Source organism: Rutidosis leptorrhynchoides, chromosome 5, assembly GCF_046630445.1.
Source record: "Rutidosis leptorrhynchoides isolate AG116_Rl617_1_P2 chromosome 5, CSIRO_AGI_Rlap_v1, whole genome shotgun sequence".
NCBI lineage: Eukaryota > Viridiplantae > Streptophyta > Magnoliopsida > Asterales > Asteraceae > Rutidosis > Rutidosis leptorrhynchoides.
The window spans coordinates 326066872-326084241 of NC_092337.1; the positions used below are offsets into that span (position 1 = coordinate 326066872).

At 32.8% G+C, this 17370-nt stretch overlaps 1 protein-coding gene across 3 annotated transcripts; it reads left to right on the forward strand.

Moving 5' to 3' along the window:
- Positions 1–9519: 9519 nt before the first annotated feature.
- On the forward strand, positions 9520–13704 carry LOC139848367 (pyruvate kinase, cytosolic isozyme-like). Of its 3 annotated transcripts, none has more exons than XM_071838097.1 (4): positions 9520–9612; positions 11302–11577; positions 11669–12130; positions 12495–13703. In XM_071838097.1, exons 2-4 carry the CDS (start codon positions 11320–11322, stop codon positions 13305–13307), a joined length of 1533 nt encoding a protein of 510 aa, XP_071694198.1. In that variant the 5' UTR covers positions 9520–9612; positions 11302–11319; the 3' UTR covers positions 13308–13703. The 3 variants fall into 3 exon arrangements, with proteins under 3 accessions (XP_071694198.1, XP_071694200.1, XP_071694199.1); XM_071838099.1 differs by lacking the exon at positions 9520–9612 and adding an exon at positions 9616–9632 and having other exon boundaries at positions 12495–13704; XM_071838098.1 differs by lacking the exon at positions 9520–9612 and adding an exon at positions 10093–10913 and having other exon boundaries at positions 12495–13704.
- Positions 13705–17370: the final 3666 nt, after the last annotated feature.

The window sequence follows — 17370 nt, forward strand, 5'->3', positions numbered from 1 at the left end:
AAATGTAACTTTCAAGTGTGGAAAGATGTAGAATGCTAGGAGGAGTAATAAGGCCAAGTTCATGGGAAAGTGATCTTGCATGCTTGAAAACATTCTTGTCTCCTCATTAACTTAATTAACCTAAGTTTAGTCTTAATGAATCACTAGCTTAATGATGGGCTAACTAGTCCATTAAGAAAGTAGGGTGGGCTTCCAAGTTCAAGTCCATTAATAAAAGCCCAAGTCCAAGTAAGTATGTAACAATTAAATAATTAAAGCCCAAGTAATTAACTACTTACACTAGTTAGTTAGAAATGATTAATAATAATTAATCATGAATGTAAATAATATTCAAAATATTATTCGTGAAAAGCATGTGTCACAAAGACAAGTCGGGCCATGAAAAGTCACATACGGTAACAAGTAAAATGTATAAAAATACATTTATTAAAGCACAAGTATTAATAATAAATATTAATAATTATACGTTGGAAAATCCAGGGTCATTACAGTAATGAAAGTTTGTCTTTTAAAACGAATGCAATGTTTGTAAAATGTATCATATAGAGGTCAAATACCGCGCGATGTAATCATTTGTTATTGTATTCGTCCTTATTTATTAGGACGGGTTATTACAGTAAGTGCTTTAGGTTCATCGTCAAGAGGTGAATTCGGTTGATGAAAAGGATCGCCTTCTTCGCGTCTCCATTGATTAAGTTGACTACGAACCCATCAGATGAATTGGGGATGGCTGATTGGTTGATTCATTCTGGTGACACTGCTTTCGGAGCTTAGGTGAACATCCATGTCGGAATAGCTATCGGGTTTCGAAGAACTTAAACTAGTGACGAGTTCCATTTTGTACGATTGAGTAAAGGATTTTTCGATAGGAAATGATTTCCGGCTATTGGATGATATTCTAATGACATAGAATATCTATATATATAGAATAAAAGGTTTCATAGATTACGGAAAAATTTACGGAATATATAATAGGCAAAGCTTACAGTAACAGATACGCTCTGCTAAGATATAAATTTTGTCTATACACTATTAATGCAATCAATGCAATAAGATGTGTCTAGATTAAGAATGATACGCAGGTAATTTCCGACAAAAATGATAAGCAAAACTTTTGACATGCAGACACGGTCGAAGTCCAGACTCACTAATGCATCCTAACGACTATCAGTTAGACACAATAATGCAAGACCTGGTTCGCTAAGACCACCGCTCTGATACCACATGTAAAGACCCGTCCTAATCCATAAGAACGAATACAATAACATATGATTACATTGCGAGGTACTTGACCTCTATATGATATATTTTATAAACATTGCATTCGTTTTTAAAAGACAAACTTTCATTTCATTGAAAGTTGACGGCATGCATACCATTTCATAATATATCCAACTATAATTGACTTAATAATAATCTTGATGAACTCAACGACTCGAATGCAACGTTCTTTGAAATATGTCATGAATGACTCCAAGTAATATCTCTAAAATGAGCAAATGCACAGCGGAAGATTTCTTTCATACCTGAGAATAAACATGCTTAAAAGTGTCAACCAAAAGGTTGGTGAGTTCATTAGTTTATCATAAACGATCATTTTCATCATTTTAATAGACCACAAGATTTTTATTTCCATTTCTCATAAATATACGTCCCATGCATAGAGACAAAAATCATTCATATGGATTGAACACCTGATAATCGACATTAACAATATGCATATATAATATCCCCATCATTCCGGGACACCCATCGAACATGATAAATTTCGAAGTACTAAAGCATTCCAAATTCTAGAATGGGGGTTGTTAGTTCCCGTATATCTACCTTTAGAATTCGCGTCAATTAGGGGCCAGTTCCCCAATTCTTAGATTACCAGGCTAAAAGGGGCATATTCGGCTTCAATCCATTCAACCATATAATGTAGTTTCGATTACTTGTGTCTATTTCATAAAACATTTATAAAAGCGCATGTATTCTCAGTCCCAAAAATATATATATTGCAAAAGCATTTAGAAAGGGAGTAATGAAACTCACAATACTGTATTTTGTAGTAAAAATACATATAACGGCATTGAACAACTGAAAAATACAGGGTTTGCCTCGGATTCACGAACCTATATCATTTATATATATATTAACACATATAATAACAACTAACGAGTTGATATATTAATAATTTACATATCATATTACTAATTAAGTTATATTTATCCTATGTATTTTAGGTAGTTAATATTTATTTCTATATTACATTTATTAATATTAATATAGTAAATACTTATTAAAGTAGTTTAATAATATAATATTTATCATTTATCATAATATATTACAAATAGAAATTTATTTCAAGGTTTATATATGATAAGAATATATATTTATATTAATTAGTATATTTTGTATATAGCTTACATAATGTCATAAAAATTTAGTGATATATAATATTAATATGTTTGTAATGTATTTTTGTAAAATAATATTTATTTGTAATAATAACAATAATAGTGATAATAAAAATAATACTTTTGAAAATGATAATTTTTAATATAAATGGTATTAATAATAATATCAATAATGATACTATAATAATAACCTAAATGATAATAATAATGTTAATTCTAATATCAATGTTAGTAATAATAATAACAATAATTTTATTAATCATTTTAATACCAAGGATAATAATTTTTAATAGAAATGATAATGATAATAATAATAATAATAATAATAATAATAATAATAATAATAATAATAATAATAATAATAATAATAATAATAATAATAATAATAATAATAATAATAAAAATGAGTAATAAGTAAACTACCTCAATGAAGTAGCCCTAAAAAAAATGCCCAAGTCCAGGTTTGAACCCGCGACGTCCCGCTAACCCGATACATCCTTAACCATATTTATTATTATCGTTATTTTACATATCATTAACGAGTTATAATCATCATCAATGTGATCATAATCATAACGGAATCCATTCATCATCATACGCGACCTTTTAATCATTTTAATCAACACAATTCGTATATCACCATCATCATCTAGTTCATAACCATCATTCTAATTATCTTTATTGTTATCACCATCTTAATATCCATCTAAACTTAATCATTATATAACAATTCGATCCTAGTTTCAATAATCTCATGATCATCTTAATACCTCATCATCATCACGAACCCGCCATCTTTTTCATCATTCCAATCGCCATTATAATCATAACTCCAATCATCTAAACCTCACCATCGTCTTCGTTCATCGTATCATCCTCATTTATTTAAAATGGATTCGGCCCAATTTAAAAACATAAATAACCACGGCCCAATTCAAAAACTGAATTATGTGGCCCGATACACAGGTAATGGGTGGGTTTGGTTCTGGTACATTCGATAGGCAAAGAACAGAAACAAAATAATCAGCCTAACAACAATTTATGTTCATGGCTCAATGGAAAAATAAAAACTCGGCCCAACATCAATATAAAAACTCTCGGTCCTTGTTTGCTTAACTACTTCCGAAGATGTCTGTGATTCGGCCAAGTAAAAAAAAATCTATAAAGCAATCAAACATCCATGTTACTTTATTTAGGTAGGCCATGAATTATCAACTTGCACATGCAAACATTTGACAAAGTCGTAAAGTAATACTTAATATATTCAACTTGACAAAAACCTTTGAGCTGTAAACACAAACGATCCATTGGTATGTGTTACTTCACTCGACATCATCATCCTTTCATTATGAATCACCATCATGTATCTTCCTTATTAAAACAGCAACTCGAAAAAAAAATGTAACAGTTTTAAGTGAGGAGGTATGTGGGTTGTTGTGGTTTTGAATTTGAAATAGAAAAGGAGATGAGTAGAACTACATGTGGGTTTAGGTGATTCACGGAAGCAAAAAAAAATAAATATAACTATGAACACGACCATTGATTTGTGTTACAAGTGTGGTTTGAGCTTTAAACAGAAATAGGAAACCCGTGATCGAATTTAGTATGTTTATTGGGTTTGGTTGTGGAGGAAATGGTGACGGTTGGCGATGGTTATGGTGGTTCTTGGAGATGGTTTGTAGGGTGTTAAATGGTGATTGAATGTGATAAGGTGGTGTTTGGTTCGTACAGAAGAAGGAAGGAAAAACCAAGATAAATGATTGAGTGATCTTCGAGGTGGTTTCGATATTGATCAAAAGGGTTTAAAGATGATGGTTTGGTGTTGTTTGTTCTCGGACAAGAAACAAACTGGAAATGGGTTTGGTTTGGTTTTTCGATGGTGTTAGTTGGTCAAAGTTGAGATGAAAGATGCGGTGGAGTTTTTCTACTTCAATCTTGTGCATGCGCTATGTTGTATATATATATATATATATATATATATATATATATATATATATATATATATATATATATATATATATATATATATATATATATATATATATATATATATATATATATATATATAAAGGTGGTGGTGGGTTTGTGTGGTGAAGATAGTGGCTCGATGGTTAGCGATGGTGAAAGTGGTTGTAACCGGTGGTGTGGTGGTGTAGAGGGAGGCCTCGGTGGTGACCATGTATAGATACATTGAGAGAAGCAAGGTGTTCAATATATGTGTATCTACATCTCTCCATATGTTAAGTATATGCATATATATGGAAATGTGAAATGAAAAATAGTCACAGTATGCACACTAATAATTTTTAATCACAAGATATTTAACTCGCATGCTTCCAATTAAAAGAATAGTGAAGTTGTTTGATTGCGATTAAAAGCAAAAGATCAATAGTAATCCCACTTAATTTGTACAATTCAGTTACAGAACGATAGGTGATTGAAACAGCTAACAAACTTGTCTAAATCAATTCACAAGATGCAATAATAATAATAATTAATATAATATAATAATAATAAATTTATATTCTTATATATCTAAACGTGCAGAGATTATGCCTCCCACCTTTATTCTACCAACAGTTTAATTAGGGATATTATTTCGCACTTCGCTGATAATTGGTAGCGAAAAAAAGTTCATAGAAAAATCCCAAATTTTTAAACTAAATAGTTTTATTTATTTTGGTCATTATGGTATAAAATTTGATCATTAATTTATTAAATAAAAATTACATCAACTGTCTCTCTCAATTCTGAGTAAAAAGTTTTAAAATTTAACAAACAGCTCCTAAATACATTTTTAATAAGTCTATAATTTATAGAACTCATTTTCAGATCACCGTTTATTTTAAGATCATATAAGTTTAAATTTAATTTGCTTAACATCAATCGGAACATCAAACGAGTATTACAATTATTTAATATTTATTTTTAATGTACTTTATTTATATATAGAGATATATTTTAAATAATAATTATAATATCCTATTTTTATTTTATTTATTTTTAATAACAACAACATATAATACTTCAAATTATATTTCGAATTATTATTTTTATATACATACACACATATCTATTTACAATTAATTGTTCGTGAATTGTCGACAGCAGTCAAAGGTCAATTGAATATATGAAACAGTTCAAACTTTTTGTGACTCAACATTACAGACTTTGCTTATCGTGTCGAAATCATATAAAGATTAAGTTTAAATTTGGTCAAAAATTTCCGGGTCGTCACAGTACCTACCCGTTAAATAAATTTCGTCTCGAAATTTGAGTGAGGTTGTCATGGTTAACATTAAAAATGTTTTCATGACGAATATGAGTTGATAAATAGAGTTTTATCACCATTGAGTAATATGGATAAAACGATTCGATTACTCGAAGTGTACGAGTGAAGCTATCACAAAAGATTGAGATAAGATAATAGATATTCGTCTTTACTTTTGACGTAGTCATGATTGAATTTCGGAATTCAAGGGATTAAAGAAAATCTTCGTAATAAGATTTGATTCTTCAGAATTTAAGGAAATTAGGATTCTCTTTGGTTAAATGCAATAGTCTGTCTCGATTTCTCTGTCTGATATCTCACTATAAATCCACTCCCTTTGTTTCCTTTATATTTTGGAGTTCCATCCTTTTATTTTCTCTTCCCGACTTTAAGTCGAGTGAATAATGGTCCAAATTCGTAGGTATGAAGTTTCGAATGAACGTGGCTAATGTTCTAAGAGAAAAATTGTAATAGCACGATCTTGATTGGTTAAATTACCAGAATTCAAGAGAAAAGATAAAACTTTCAAGAAGTTATGTTCTTGATATGTTTATATATTAGATATAATGTAAGAGTCGTGTAACATGGCATATGATGATGTTATGGTCTGTGAATCATCACGTTCCATTAGAAACTCATCATGACTTACTGTAATATAATCATGTTGATCAAGTGTCATTATATTATACTAACTCATGCTTCAGTTCCCAACACTACTTCAAAAACATTCATAATTTAAACTCGAAGGTTTACAGAATATCGAAACTAAACAGTTTCCTTTAGGTAACGCTAGAAGATAAATGATTTCGGATAAGAATAGTTATGAAAATATCTTCAGAAATATCGAGGATATTTATAATGGAAGATACGATGATATTTTAGAATTTCTAATATCAAAGGATGATGAAGAAGATTTGTTCGCAAAGATTTAGAGTCAGGAGCAAGGTATTCATTAATGACTTTAGCATATACTGAATCATTTGGATTCTTTGAAGGCAGGTTTAGTCTTTGTGATTTATTCACAGCCTCCTTCATGGTTTGCTCAATCCGTTTTCCAGTTCCAACTTTTCCGAGCTTTGCCAACATATTATTCTTTATCAACAAACTTCCGACGATTCAGGTTGTTTACGATTGTCTACAGTTTCTGCTGCTTCATTCAGCTTTTTCAACATATAGAGTATTGATTCGTAGACTGGGTGCTTTTCAGAATTTCCAGAATAGAAGATCATAATTCTAAGAGATAATTGTTATATGTATACATATAATTGTTGATGTAGAAATGCTGCGAGATTCAGAATATTGATTGTTGATTCCCGGTATTTGTTATGGCAATTATTGTTACAAGGTGCGGATGAGTTCATGATAAGACTTCACTAGATAAATATAGTGATTTGTCAGAGAGATTTAAGCCAAGGAGCAACGAGGTTGCTGGTACGTCTGCTGGTAATATGGTGGAATATAAAAGATTCTCCGGTAACTATGACGAAAGGAAACGTATATATATCGAGGTTATAATAAGGCTAGTCCGACTGAAGAGTAGAAGTTGACTTGCTGAAGCTGTGACAAAACTGGCTACTTTGAAAAGGAATTGCAATGTCATTTTCGGTAATAACAATGCCAAAGGAGCTAGCACAGATACGTGTTAAACGTGTACCCAGGTTACGAGTGTTTTCAGGTGCATGAATATATGCATCAATCTTTTCTTCCGTAGATGAAGTGCGGTTGGTTCATCCTCTCGATTGAGGTGTTTTCAAGAATCATGAAAGGTTTGAACGCAGATTGTAATCGTCAAGATATAAACGAGGTTTAAGATGAAATCAAGTGACAAACTTGAAGAAATTTTTAGTTTCATATGTTATAATCAGTATTTTTATTTTATTTAATTGTCCACAGTTGATAGTCCACAGTTAGTAATTCCATAATTCATATATAGTTTAATATATAATATTCGTATTAATTAATATGTATCGTAACCTATAGTATACATGTCTCAGACTCGATCACAACTCAAAGTATATATATATATTATTATAGAATCAACCTCAACCCTCATTACCGCATATAAAGTGTCTATGGTTATTCCAAATAATATATACAGATGCGTCGATATGATATGTCAAAACCTTGTATACGTGTCCCGATATTTAAAATGCGTAAATAACAGTATTTAAATGACGATAAATAAAGTGCGTAAAATAAATAACAGAAATTAAATGACAATAAATAAAATTGCGAGAATTAAATTGCGATAAAATAAATGTAATAAGGAATTAACAGTTAGCTAGGAACAGTTAGGTAGGATTTTGTTAGTGTAGATTCTTAACAAAATTTCTCATAGTTAAATTTATTTGTTTCTAACAAATTTTATCTTGTCCAATGTTTTCTTCATTATGCCACTTGTTGGATTCTGATAAGTCAAAATCCAAATATAAAATTGAATGAAAATGATTATTCTGTGGTGAACGGATACGTATATCTGTGGATGTAAGTAGGATAGTAAATGACTGTTGAATCAGATTGGAAGAATGTACTGTGTAACTTATTAATGCGAAATTTAAATATTTTTCGGGTATTACCTACCCGTTAAAATGTTTTCACCATTAACAGTTTGTACAAAAGAATTTTTTTTTAATTACAATCTTTATGAAAACATATATACATATATATTTTCTTCAGATGTAATCATGGATTTAATGAGTTAATATAACATTAAACTCATTTGATTTACCGTTAGAACCAGAATACATAATCTCTAAAACATTAGAGGTTACATAATCACCATGTAAAACGAAGACAAATGATGTAGAACGATTCGTAGAACAATGATTAAGTTCGAGATATGGATTGTGATGTTGAGACATGTGATGTTGAAACTTGGGTTGTTGGTGGTACTGGTATTGATGTTGGTGCCGGTGATGTTGCTGATGCAGGTACGTTTTGCACTATATTTTTCAAGGCCACAACTCGAGTGCGAAGCTCGTTGACTTCTTCTATTACACCGGAATGATTGTCGGTTCGGATGAGCGGATGAATAATGTTCAGAATTTGAGATAGTATATAATCATGACTAGATACTCTGGAAATGAGAGAGAAAATGGTATTACGGACAGGTTCGCCGGTAAGTGCTTCAGGTTCATCGTCAAGAGGTGAATTCGGTTGATGAAAATGGTATTACGATTTTGGTTTGATCACTGTTCAGCAGATTTGCTTATTTATGCATGATCCTCGGGAACCTCATTTGGCTGCTCTCAGACGGATCATTCTCTATGTTCAGAGTACTCTGGATCTTGGCCTACAACTGTTTTCTTCCAGTATTTCTTCGTTGGTTGCTTATTCTGATGCTGACTGGGCTCTTTGTCCTTCTACTCGCCGAACTACATCTTGGTAATGCGTATTTTTAGGTAATAATTTGCTAGTCCTTTAAGCGTCAGCAGACTCTGTCACACTCCTGCGCCGAAGCTGAGTATCGCGTCATCGCAAACGTTGTTACAGAGACATGTTGAATTCGTAACTTTTTAAGCGAGCTTCATTGCCCACATTCATCTGCTACTCTTGTTTACTATGACAACGTGAGTGTTGTTTATATGTCTGGCAACATCGAGCTTCATTGCCCACATTCATCATTTTTCATGTCCCGTCTCGATATAAGTTTTTAGGCATTTTCATAAAAGGTGTGAAAAAACATCGAGCTACTACTTTAATCGAAGGTGAAGTGACGTGTTACTTGTCAACGCACTATGTTGACCGAAACTACTGGCCGCTCAACGTTTTGGTCCAACTTTAATTGAATGATGATTGAACTTTAAAATATGGTATACAAAATATTCCTTTCCCCACGCCAAACACGAATAAACTCTTTTTTTTTTTTTCTCACTACAGTCACTTTCAAAGTTTCAATCTCATCTTCGAAAGGGTTCAAGCAAGCAACCTCATTCAAAGGTACCTCCTTTATTTACCGAGTTAGTAATTTTTGCCTCTGGGTCCATCTCATTTTATATATTTTATGTTAATTTTCATGCTTTGTTGCTTTTCCTCTTTGCTACTCTGACTGTTTTTTTGTTCAATTATTTGTTGTTTTTAATAAAATGAAGTGAAGTTGGCTCTGTCTTTGGCTGGATCTACTTTTTAATGCCATGATAATATAAAAATCTGATATATAAAGTAGATAACAAGATTAACTTGAATATGCATCAAAAGTTGTATTGTGATGTGTTTTATTTTGGGTAAAGCGGACATATTCCATGGAGAAGTAATTATATTGAGTTGTTGTAAACTAATTTTAGGTTATGGTTATAATTTGAGATCTTTTTGAACAATTTGGAGTTTAGGTTTTTACAACAGGCTTTATTTGTTTTTTTTTTTTTTTTTTTTTGATTAATAAAATTGCAGTGGTGTTTTTGTTTATAAGATATAAGATGAAGTGAATTAGTAATTAAAAGCATGAAATTTGGCTATTTGTGTATTGAATAAACTGGAAACTGTTCCCATTTCATCACCTTAAGAAGTTGAAATTTGGATGCAATTAGTATCTACTTTTTTCCCTAACCCTAAATCCCCAATTCAGAATTTGAACCATAGAACGGGAGACCTCGGAACTATGTAAAGCTAGTTTTAGTTGTGTTATTTAGACCACCCGTTATGATTGGGGCTTCTTGGGGCAAAGTGTGGGATAACGCCCCGTAACAAGTAGTCCTTGTACAACAACAACAACAAAACCCAATTCCACAATGAGTGGTATATGGGGAGGTGAGATGTAGACAATCCTTCCCCTCTTCGAGAATAGAAACAACTCCTTTCTCCACCCAGAGTGAAAACACTCTAAAAGTAAAAGAAGAGAAAGTCATCCCTCTCTCCAGTGTTGCAAAAAATCGGAAAACTCTGCCGATTTCTCGGGGAGAAATCGGTTTGACCTCCCTGGCGAGAACTCGTTTTGGAATCGGCCAAAAAATCGATCAACGACCAAAAATCGGTCAAATCTCGGAAAAATCGGTCAAATCTCCCAAAAATCGGTCAAATCTCGGAAAAATCGGTCAAATCTCGGTAAAATCGGTCAAATCTCGGAAAAAACTCGGTAAAATCTCAAAAGTCAACGAAAGTTAACCGCCGATAACTCCCCGAGTTCTTCGAGTTCTCGTTTTGGAGACCCTGCCGAGAACTCCCCGAGAACCGATTTCTGCAACCTTGCCTCTCTCTATTCGACGGATAAAGAAATTGCTTCCGAGTGGACCTCCGGCTAAAGAGTAAAAAGTTTTTTTTTTTTATTTTTTTAATTTTATTTTTATTTTTTTATAGTATAAAAAATTAAAATAAAATTGTGACGCCGTGAAAATTGTATAATCAAATTTTCATGGGTTTTAAAACCAGCCTTGGATTCACTTTAGGCTCTAAACGGCAGTCAAGACGCCAATAAATCGACGCTTGTTGTTGACACAAGTAGTCCTAGTAGGATTGTATTATTTATATTTACTATTTATCTATATATGTATGTATATTTATATGTGTAATACAAACACAAAGCCTCCAATCATGCTACATGTTGATTTTGTTTTATCATACATATAAAATATAATTTAATTTGATATTTGATTTATGATTATGCTGTTCTTTGTTATGACATTTGTGAAACAGATAATCTAAATACTTAGAATGTCGAACATAGACATTGAAGGGATCTTGAAGGATCTTCCTAACGATGGGCGTATCCCCAAAACAAAGATCGTATGCACTCTGGGTCCCGCTTCTCGCTCTGTGGTGATGTGCGAAAAGCTACTGAAAGCAGGGATGAATGTCGCCCGGTTCAACTTTTCACATGGGACCCATGAGTATCATCAAGAGACGTTAAATAATCTTCGAATTGCCATGCAAAATACTCAGATTTTGTGTGCAGTAATGCTCGATACTAAGGTAAACATTTTAAATACCTTTTTATGCATTTTGAATCAAAATTCTCTTTTTTTAAAACAAAAACTTGAATTTTTTGTTGTTATTACTACAGGGGCCTGAGATTCGAACTGGGTTTTTGAAGAATGAGAAGCCCATCCAACTCAAAGAAGGCCGTGAGATCACGATAAGCACGGATTACACAATTAAGGGAGACGAGGAGACCATTTCTATGAGCTACAAGAAACTGCCCGTTGACTTAAAGCCAGGAAACACGATTTTGTGTGCGGATGGAACCATAACCTTAACGGTTTTGTCCTGCGATCCAGCATCTGGGACCGTTAGATGTCGATGTGAGAACACGGCTATGTTAGGTGAGCGTAAGAATGTGAATCTCCCTGGTGTAGTTGTTGATCTTCCGACACTTACTGAAAAGGATCAAGAAGATATTCTTCAATGGGGTGTACCTAATAATATAGATATGATTGCACTCTCGTTTGTTCGTAAGGGATCGGATCTTGTGAACGTTCGTAAAGTTCTTGGCCTACATGCCAAAAATATTCAGCTCATGTCAAAGGTATGTTTTTTTCATAAAACGTCATGGTGCTGTGATTTGGTATTAAATAGGTAATGTTGAAATATCTCTATAAGTCTTGTACTGTTTTAATAAAATACTTAACAAATGTATTGTGAGCAAAAATTAAAAATTAAGGTCTCATGCAGTGTTTTACTCGGGTCAAAATCGGTCACAGTCAAACTTAGTCAACATCTGAGTACTCTCGAGTTGCCAAGTACTCCATAAAACGTCCCGACTGAGTACCCCCTGAGTAGCGTTTTTTGCAACCTTAGTGTCATGTGCATGATTCAATATTCTATATATTATATTTAAGAAGTTCTGTTAATTGGATATTTATTTAAATTGGACTAAAATTTTTATGAAGGTTGAGAACCAAGAGGGAGTTATAAACTTCGATGAGATATTGAGGGAGACCGACTCATTCATGGTTGCTCGTGGTGATCTCGGCATGGAAATTCCCGTCGAAAAGATCTTTTTGGCACAAAAAATGATGATCTACAAATGTAACCTTGCGGGCAAGCCTGTTGTAACCGCAACCCAAATGCTCGAGTCAATGATCAAATCACCTCGACCCACTCGTGCCGAAGCCACCGACGTAGCAAACGCTGTTCTCGACGGCACCGATTGCGTCATGCTCAGTGGCGAAAGTGCAGCCGGTGCGTACCCGGAAATTGCGGTCAAAACCATGGCCCGCATCTGCATCGAAGCCGAATCGTCTCTCGACTACGGAGTCATCTTTAAGGAGATGATACGGTCAACCCCGTTACCTATGAGCCCGTTAGAGTCGCTTGCATCGTCAGCTGTCAGAACAGCTAACAAGGCTCGAGCGAAACTGATTGTGGTGTTGACTCGAGGTGGAAGTACGGCTAAGTTGGTGGCTAAGTATAGGCCCGCGGTTCCGATTTTGTCGGTTGTGGTCCCGGTTCTGTCAACTGACTCGTTTGATTGGACATGTAGCGATGAGACGCCAGCTAGGCATAGTCTTGTGTACAGGGGATTAATTCCGCTACTTGCTGAGGGGTCCGCTAAGGCGACTGACGCTGAATCGACTGAGGTGATATTGGAAGCTGCTTTGAAATCGGCGTCTGGAAAAGGGCTGTGCAAGAAAGGTGATGCTGTGGTGGCACTACATCGTATTGGGGCTGCATCCGTCATCAAGATCTGCGTAGTTAAATAATAAAGATAATTAATTAAAGTTAAGTAAGTCGGGTTTCTATATGTTGCTTGACGCATGTTTTGAGTTAATGATCTGGATCATATGTGACCGTTGACTTGCTTAAATAAGACCTTACTAAAAACATTTGTATTCGAACCCTAGCGTTGACTCCAGACCAGGGTACGTTGCCGTGAACTATCGGATAAGTTTTTGTGTTATGATAAGTTGTATTTGACTATATTAGAGATAAGGATCATAATCCCTTATTACTGATGAGAATGATATACAAATTAGTCTTGCGTTGTTTGTATGTTTGGCATGTTATGATCAAATTCAGGACTGCGATGCGGTTTTGACTTTGGACGTTTAGGTCGATCGATGTATTTCAAGCTATATTCAACAGTTCTAGGTCAATCACTACATCCCAGAGCAATAAACATATGAAGCGTTGAACTTCAAACAGTAAACTGTTATAATCTGCTCAAGTAATTGAATTTAAGACTTCATAACAAGAATGGTAGATGGGACCTCCAATTGCTTTTGCTACATGTAAATCTTAATTTCTTTTGAAGATGAATTTGATCATTTGTATCGCCAAACGACTCTTGTTGTGTGATCAATATTTGCGCGTAGTTAAATATGCTAAGAACGTTTTGGACCAAGTTCCTATAGATAAGGGTGATTTGGAGTGGATTTTGGATATTTAGGTCAATCGAGATATTTCAACCTATACATGACAGAGCTAGCTAGCTACATTAAGACATCACAAACCGATAAACATGAGTTGTGGTATGGAATATCAAACAGTAACCTGTTGGAATTACTCAAGTAATTGGATTTGAGATTTTATAATAAAGAAGCTTTTGATTATTTTGCATAACTTTTTTTTGACGCAAACATAATACTCCGTACTATTATATATAAATTGTTGGAACTTTTAATGTATATCTCTTGTACATGACTGACGTTAACGGAGATAATTTACGAACGTCAGAATTTTAGACTGTCCATGAAGAAATTGTATACTCTGGACTACAAATGTTAAAAAATCAAGTTTGAACTATCCGTGTGATTTTTGATAAACCACAAGGACTACCCGTGTAATTTTGTCATGCGTGCGGCGTGCATGCGTGCGTGAAAAATTAGAATTTTATAACTAGCAAACAAATCCTACAACAAAATGAACCACGATCAAACCATCCAAAACTAAACTAACGACCTAACCAAAAACCAACGTACAAGGGGACATCAAAGCTCTGAACAACACAAACAAACTTACAAACTCATCACTGGCAACCTCCCGACATAGTTAATGATATTTTCGAATGGCTTGATTTGCATCCAGGAAAGGCATCGAGGAAATCATGTTTATATTTCATCTTCGTATCCACTCTTTAGTAGATTTGGAGACTTCATAACGACACTCTTTTTGGTTCCAAATACAATCAAGAGATGTACTATTATATATAATATTCGTTTATTTTCGTTCCATTAGTTAAAAGCTAGAAGTAAGTATGTTCCTAGCTGGAACACTTGGTTTTCACATCTTATGTAATTGTCTTGATGTACTTTCATCTAGCTTTTGTTTAGCTTTTATTGATACATTTTTTATTGCCGTTTCAAAAAAAAAAAAAAAAAAAAAAAAAAAAAAAAAAAAAAAAACACACTAAAAGAAACGCCCAATAGCCAGCAACCCGCAAAGCCAGCCGAATCGAAAGGAGATTATAAACCCAACTCTAAATCTTCACATGTTGTCGACATAAAAGTTACTCAATTCCGCCTAGCGGATTTTCCTAGGCTTAGCTATTTTTTATGTTTAGGATTCGTCTTCAAATAAATAATGTTCCTTTCAATCCAACACCCATTGCAATCTTTCTTGGCCTCTTCGAAAAAACTAGGGTATTTACCGGACAAAGAGTTAACGTTGCCAAAACTTTGAAGAACTGAAGGAAAAGCACTTTCAACATCAAGATCAAAAGCTTTAAGAACCTCCACCTCGCTCAGACCGTGAACATTAGCCATCTAATTGTCGATATCATCAGAGATTTTCCACAAAGTGAATAACACTCGCCACGGAAATGTACATGCTGCTGAGAAGGAGCAGCATCAACATAAACAGATTGAGCCTTCAGACCCAGCCCATCATCCAACAAAGAAACGTGCCCAATAACAGAAGGAACCAAGGCCAACTTAGAATGGGCTTTCTGGAGCAGTAGACGGGCCAGACCCAGGCCCTAGTCTTCAGTCATATTAACATGAGGATCACACCCGTTTCCTTCGCCAACACCCTGCTCGACATGAACCACCGCGCAGGGATTCACGACCACGTTATCGCAAACGTTTAAATCGACACTGCCCTAATGCTGCTTGAATCTTTTTTAATTAGTTTGTGGAAGCGTGTGTTTGCGTTAATATATTTCAAGTTATTGATTTTTATATACGAATTAGGCAAAACCAACAAGTCATGGTCACGTCACCTGAAATATTTATTGTCTCTTATATAAAAGTGTCATATTCGTGACATGAAACTATAATTTTAATAAATCAATAATCAATCATATTTTAAAATACTCGATAAACAAAGTAAACAAGAACAACCAGACTTGAGTAAAGTAAACGTGATTAATGACAACTAACACAATAGAACGATGTCTTTAATTAAAAAAAAAGTTAAAATTGATTAAAAAACAATATATAGAATCTTGCTTTACATGTAATGATTTAAAAATGTAAAAGTGAAATGACCCGTGAAATTACGGATTTGTTAATACGAAACAGTTTAATGATATGTTTTAGGTATTAAGTGAACGTAAATGCTAAAGTTATTTAATTTAATGACACGTGGAACTACATAGTCCGACTAAGAAACTCGTCAGCTGAACATTTCATCAAACACCTAAAATGCATATTAAACAATCTACATCAAATCATAAGAGATAATATTGATTGTCATTTTATTTTAAAAGTGTAAATTAAAATATAAATTTAGAATTGGTTTCGTTCTGCCTAGCTTTTATACCTTTTCATACTCAATTCAAAATAATATATAAAATAATTCAAAATTATTTAATAATTAAAATAATTATTATTAAGATTTAATAATAATAATTAATTAATAAGATTTAATTTTAATTTAAAATTATTTAGATCAATGATATCACCCACCATGCTTAGATTTTTTTCTTTTTAATTTTTTCTTAACAAATGAATTAACTTAATAATGACATTATCATTGTAGGATTTTAATGTTAACTATAGATAGATAGATAAATACATAGATAGATAGATAGATAGATAGATGTGATAATATAAAAATGTGAAGTTATTACTAGTTGAGATCTCGTTTGCGAAAAGTCAGAAATTCAAGTGAAGATGCGTTTGACTTTAGAAGATGCGTTGCTTGGTTTGAAGCTCAAACTAAAGTTATTCTTTCGTGTTATCAATCTTTTCCTTTTATTCTAGGTAAAATATATAAATATACTAATATAAAAACCCATAAAATTATGAGTTTATTAAATAATTCAAGTTTAAACATGTTATTATCAAGAATAATTATTAAATCATTTAGAAACATAACTAAATCATTGAAGCTTACAAAATGCATACAATAAATAATTACAACGAAAGCGTGTCACAAATATTTTGCTCGTAATATATGTATCCGAAATAATTAAAGATAAACTACAAATATATTTAGTAGAATAAATGAAGTACACTCGTTCTCCCATCACCATCTTCTAATTTTCATCACATACTATTTTACTTGTAATGAAGGCCAACATATTTAATCCCGCAAAGAGAACCTATAATTGAATAACCATAAAAAGTATTTATAATTATAATTGTAATTATAATTATAATCATAATTATAATTATAATAATAAATAATAATAATAACAATAATACAGTTTATTTCAGAATTAAATATTTATATTTTTAATAATTATTATTTGTAATAAGAAATCACTCTAAAAAAATTTTAAAAAATTTAAAATACAATTATTATGTGAAGGTTGTACAATATGTTTCAAAATTTGTACATGTGTTCATGAGGTATTTTGTAAAAATTTTGTACAATTTGTTT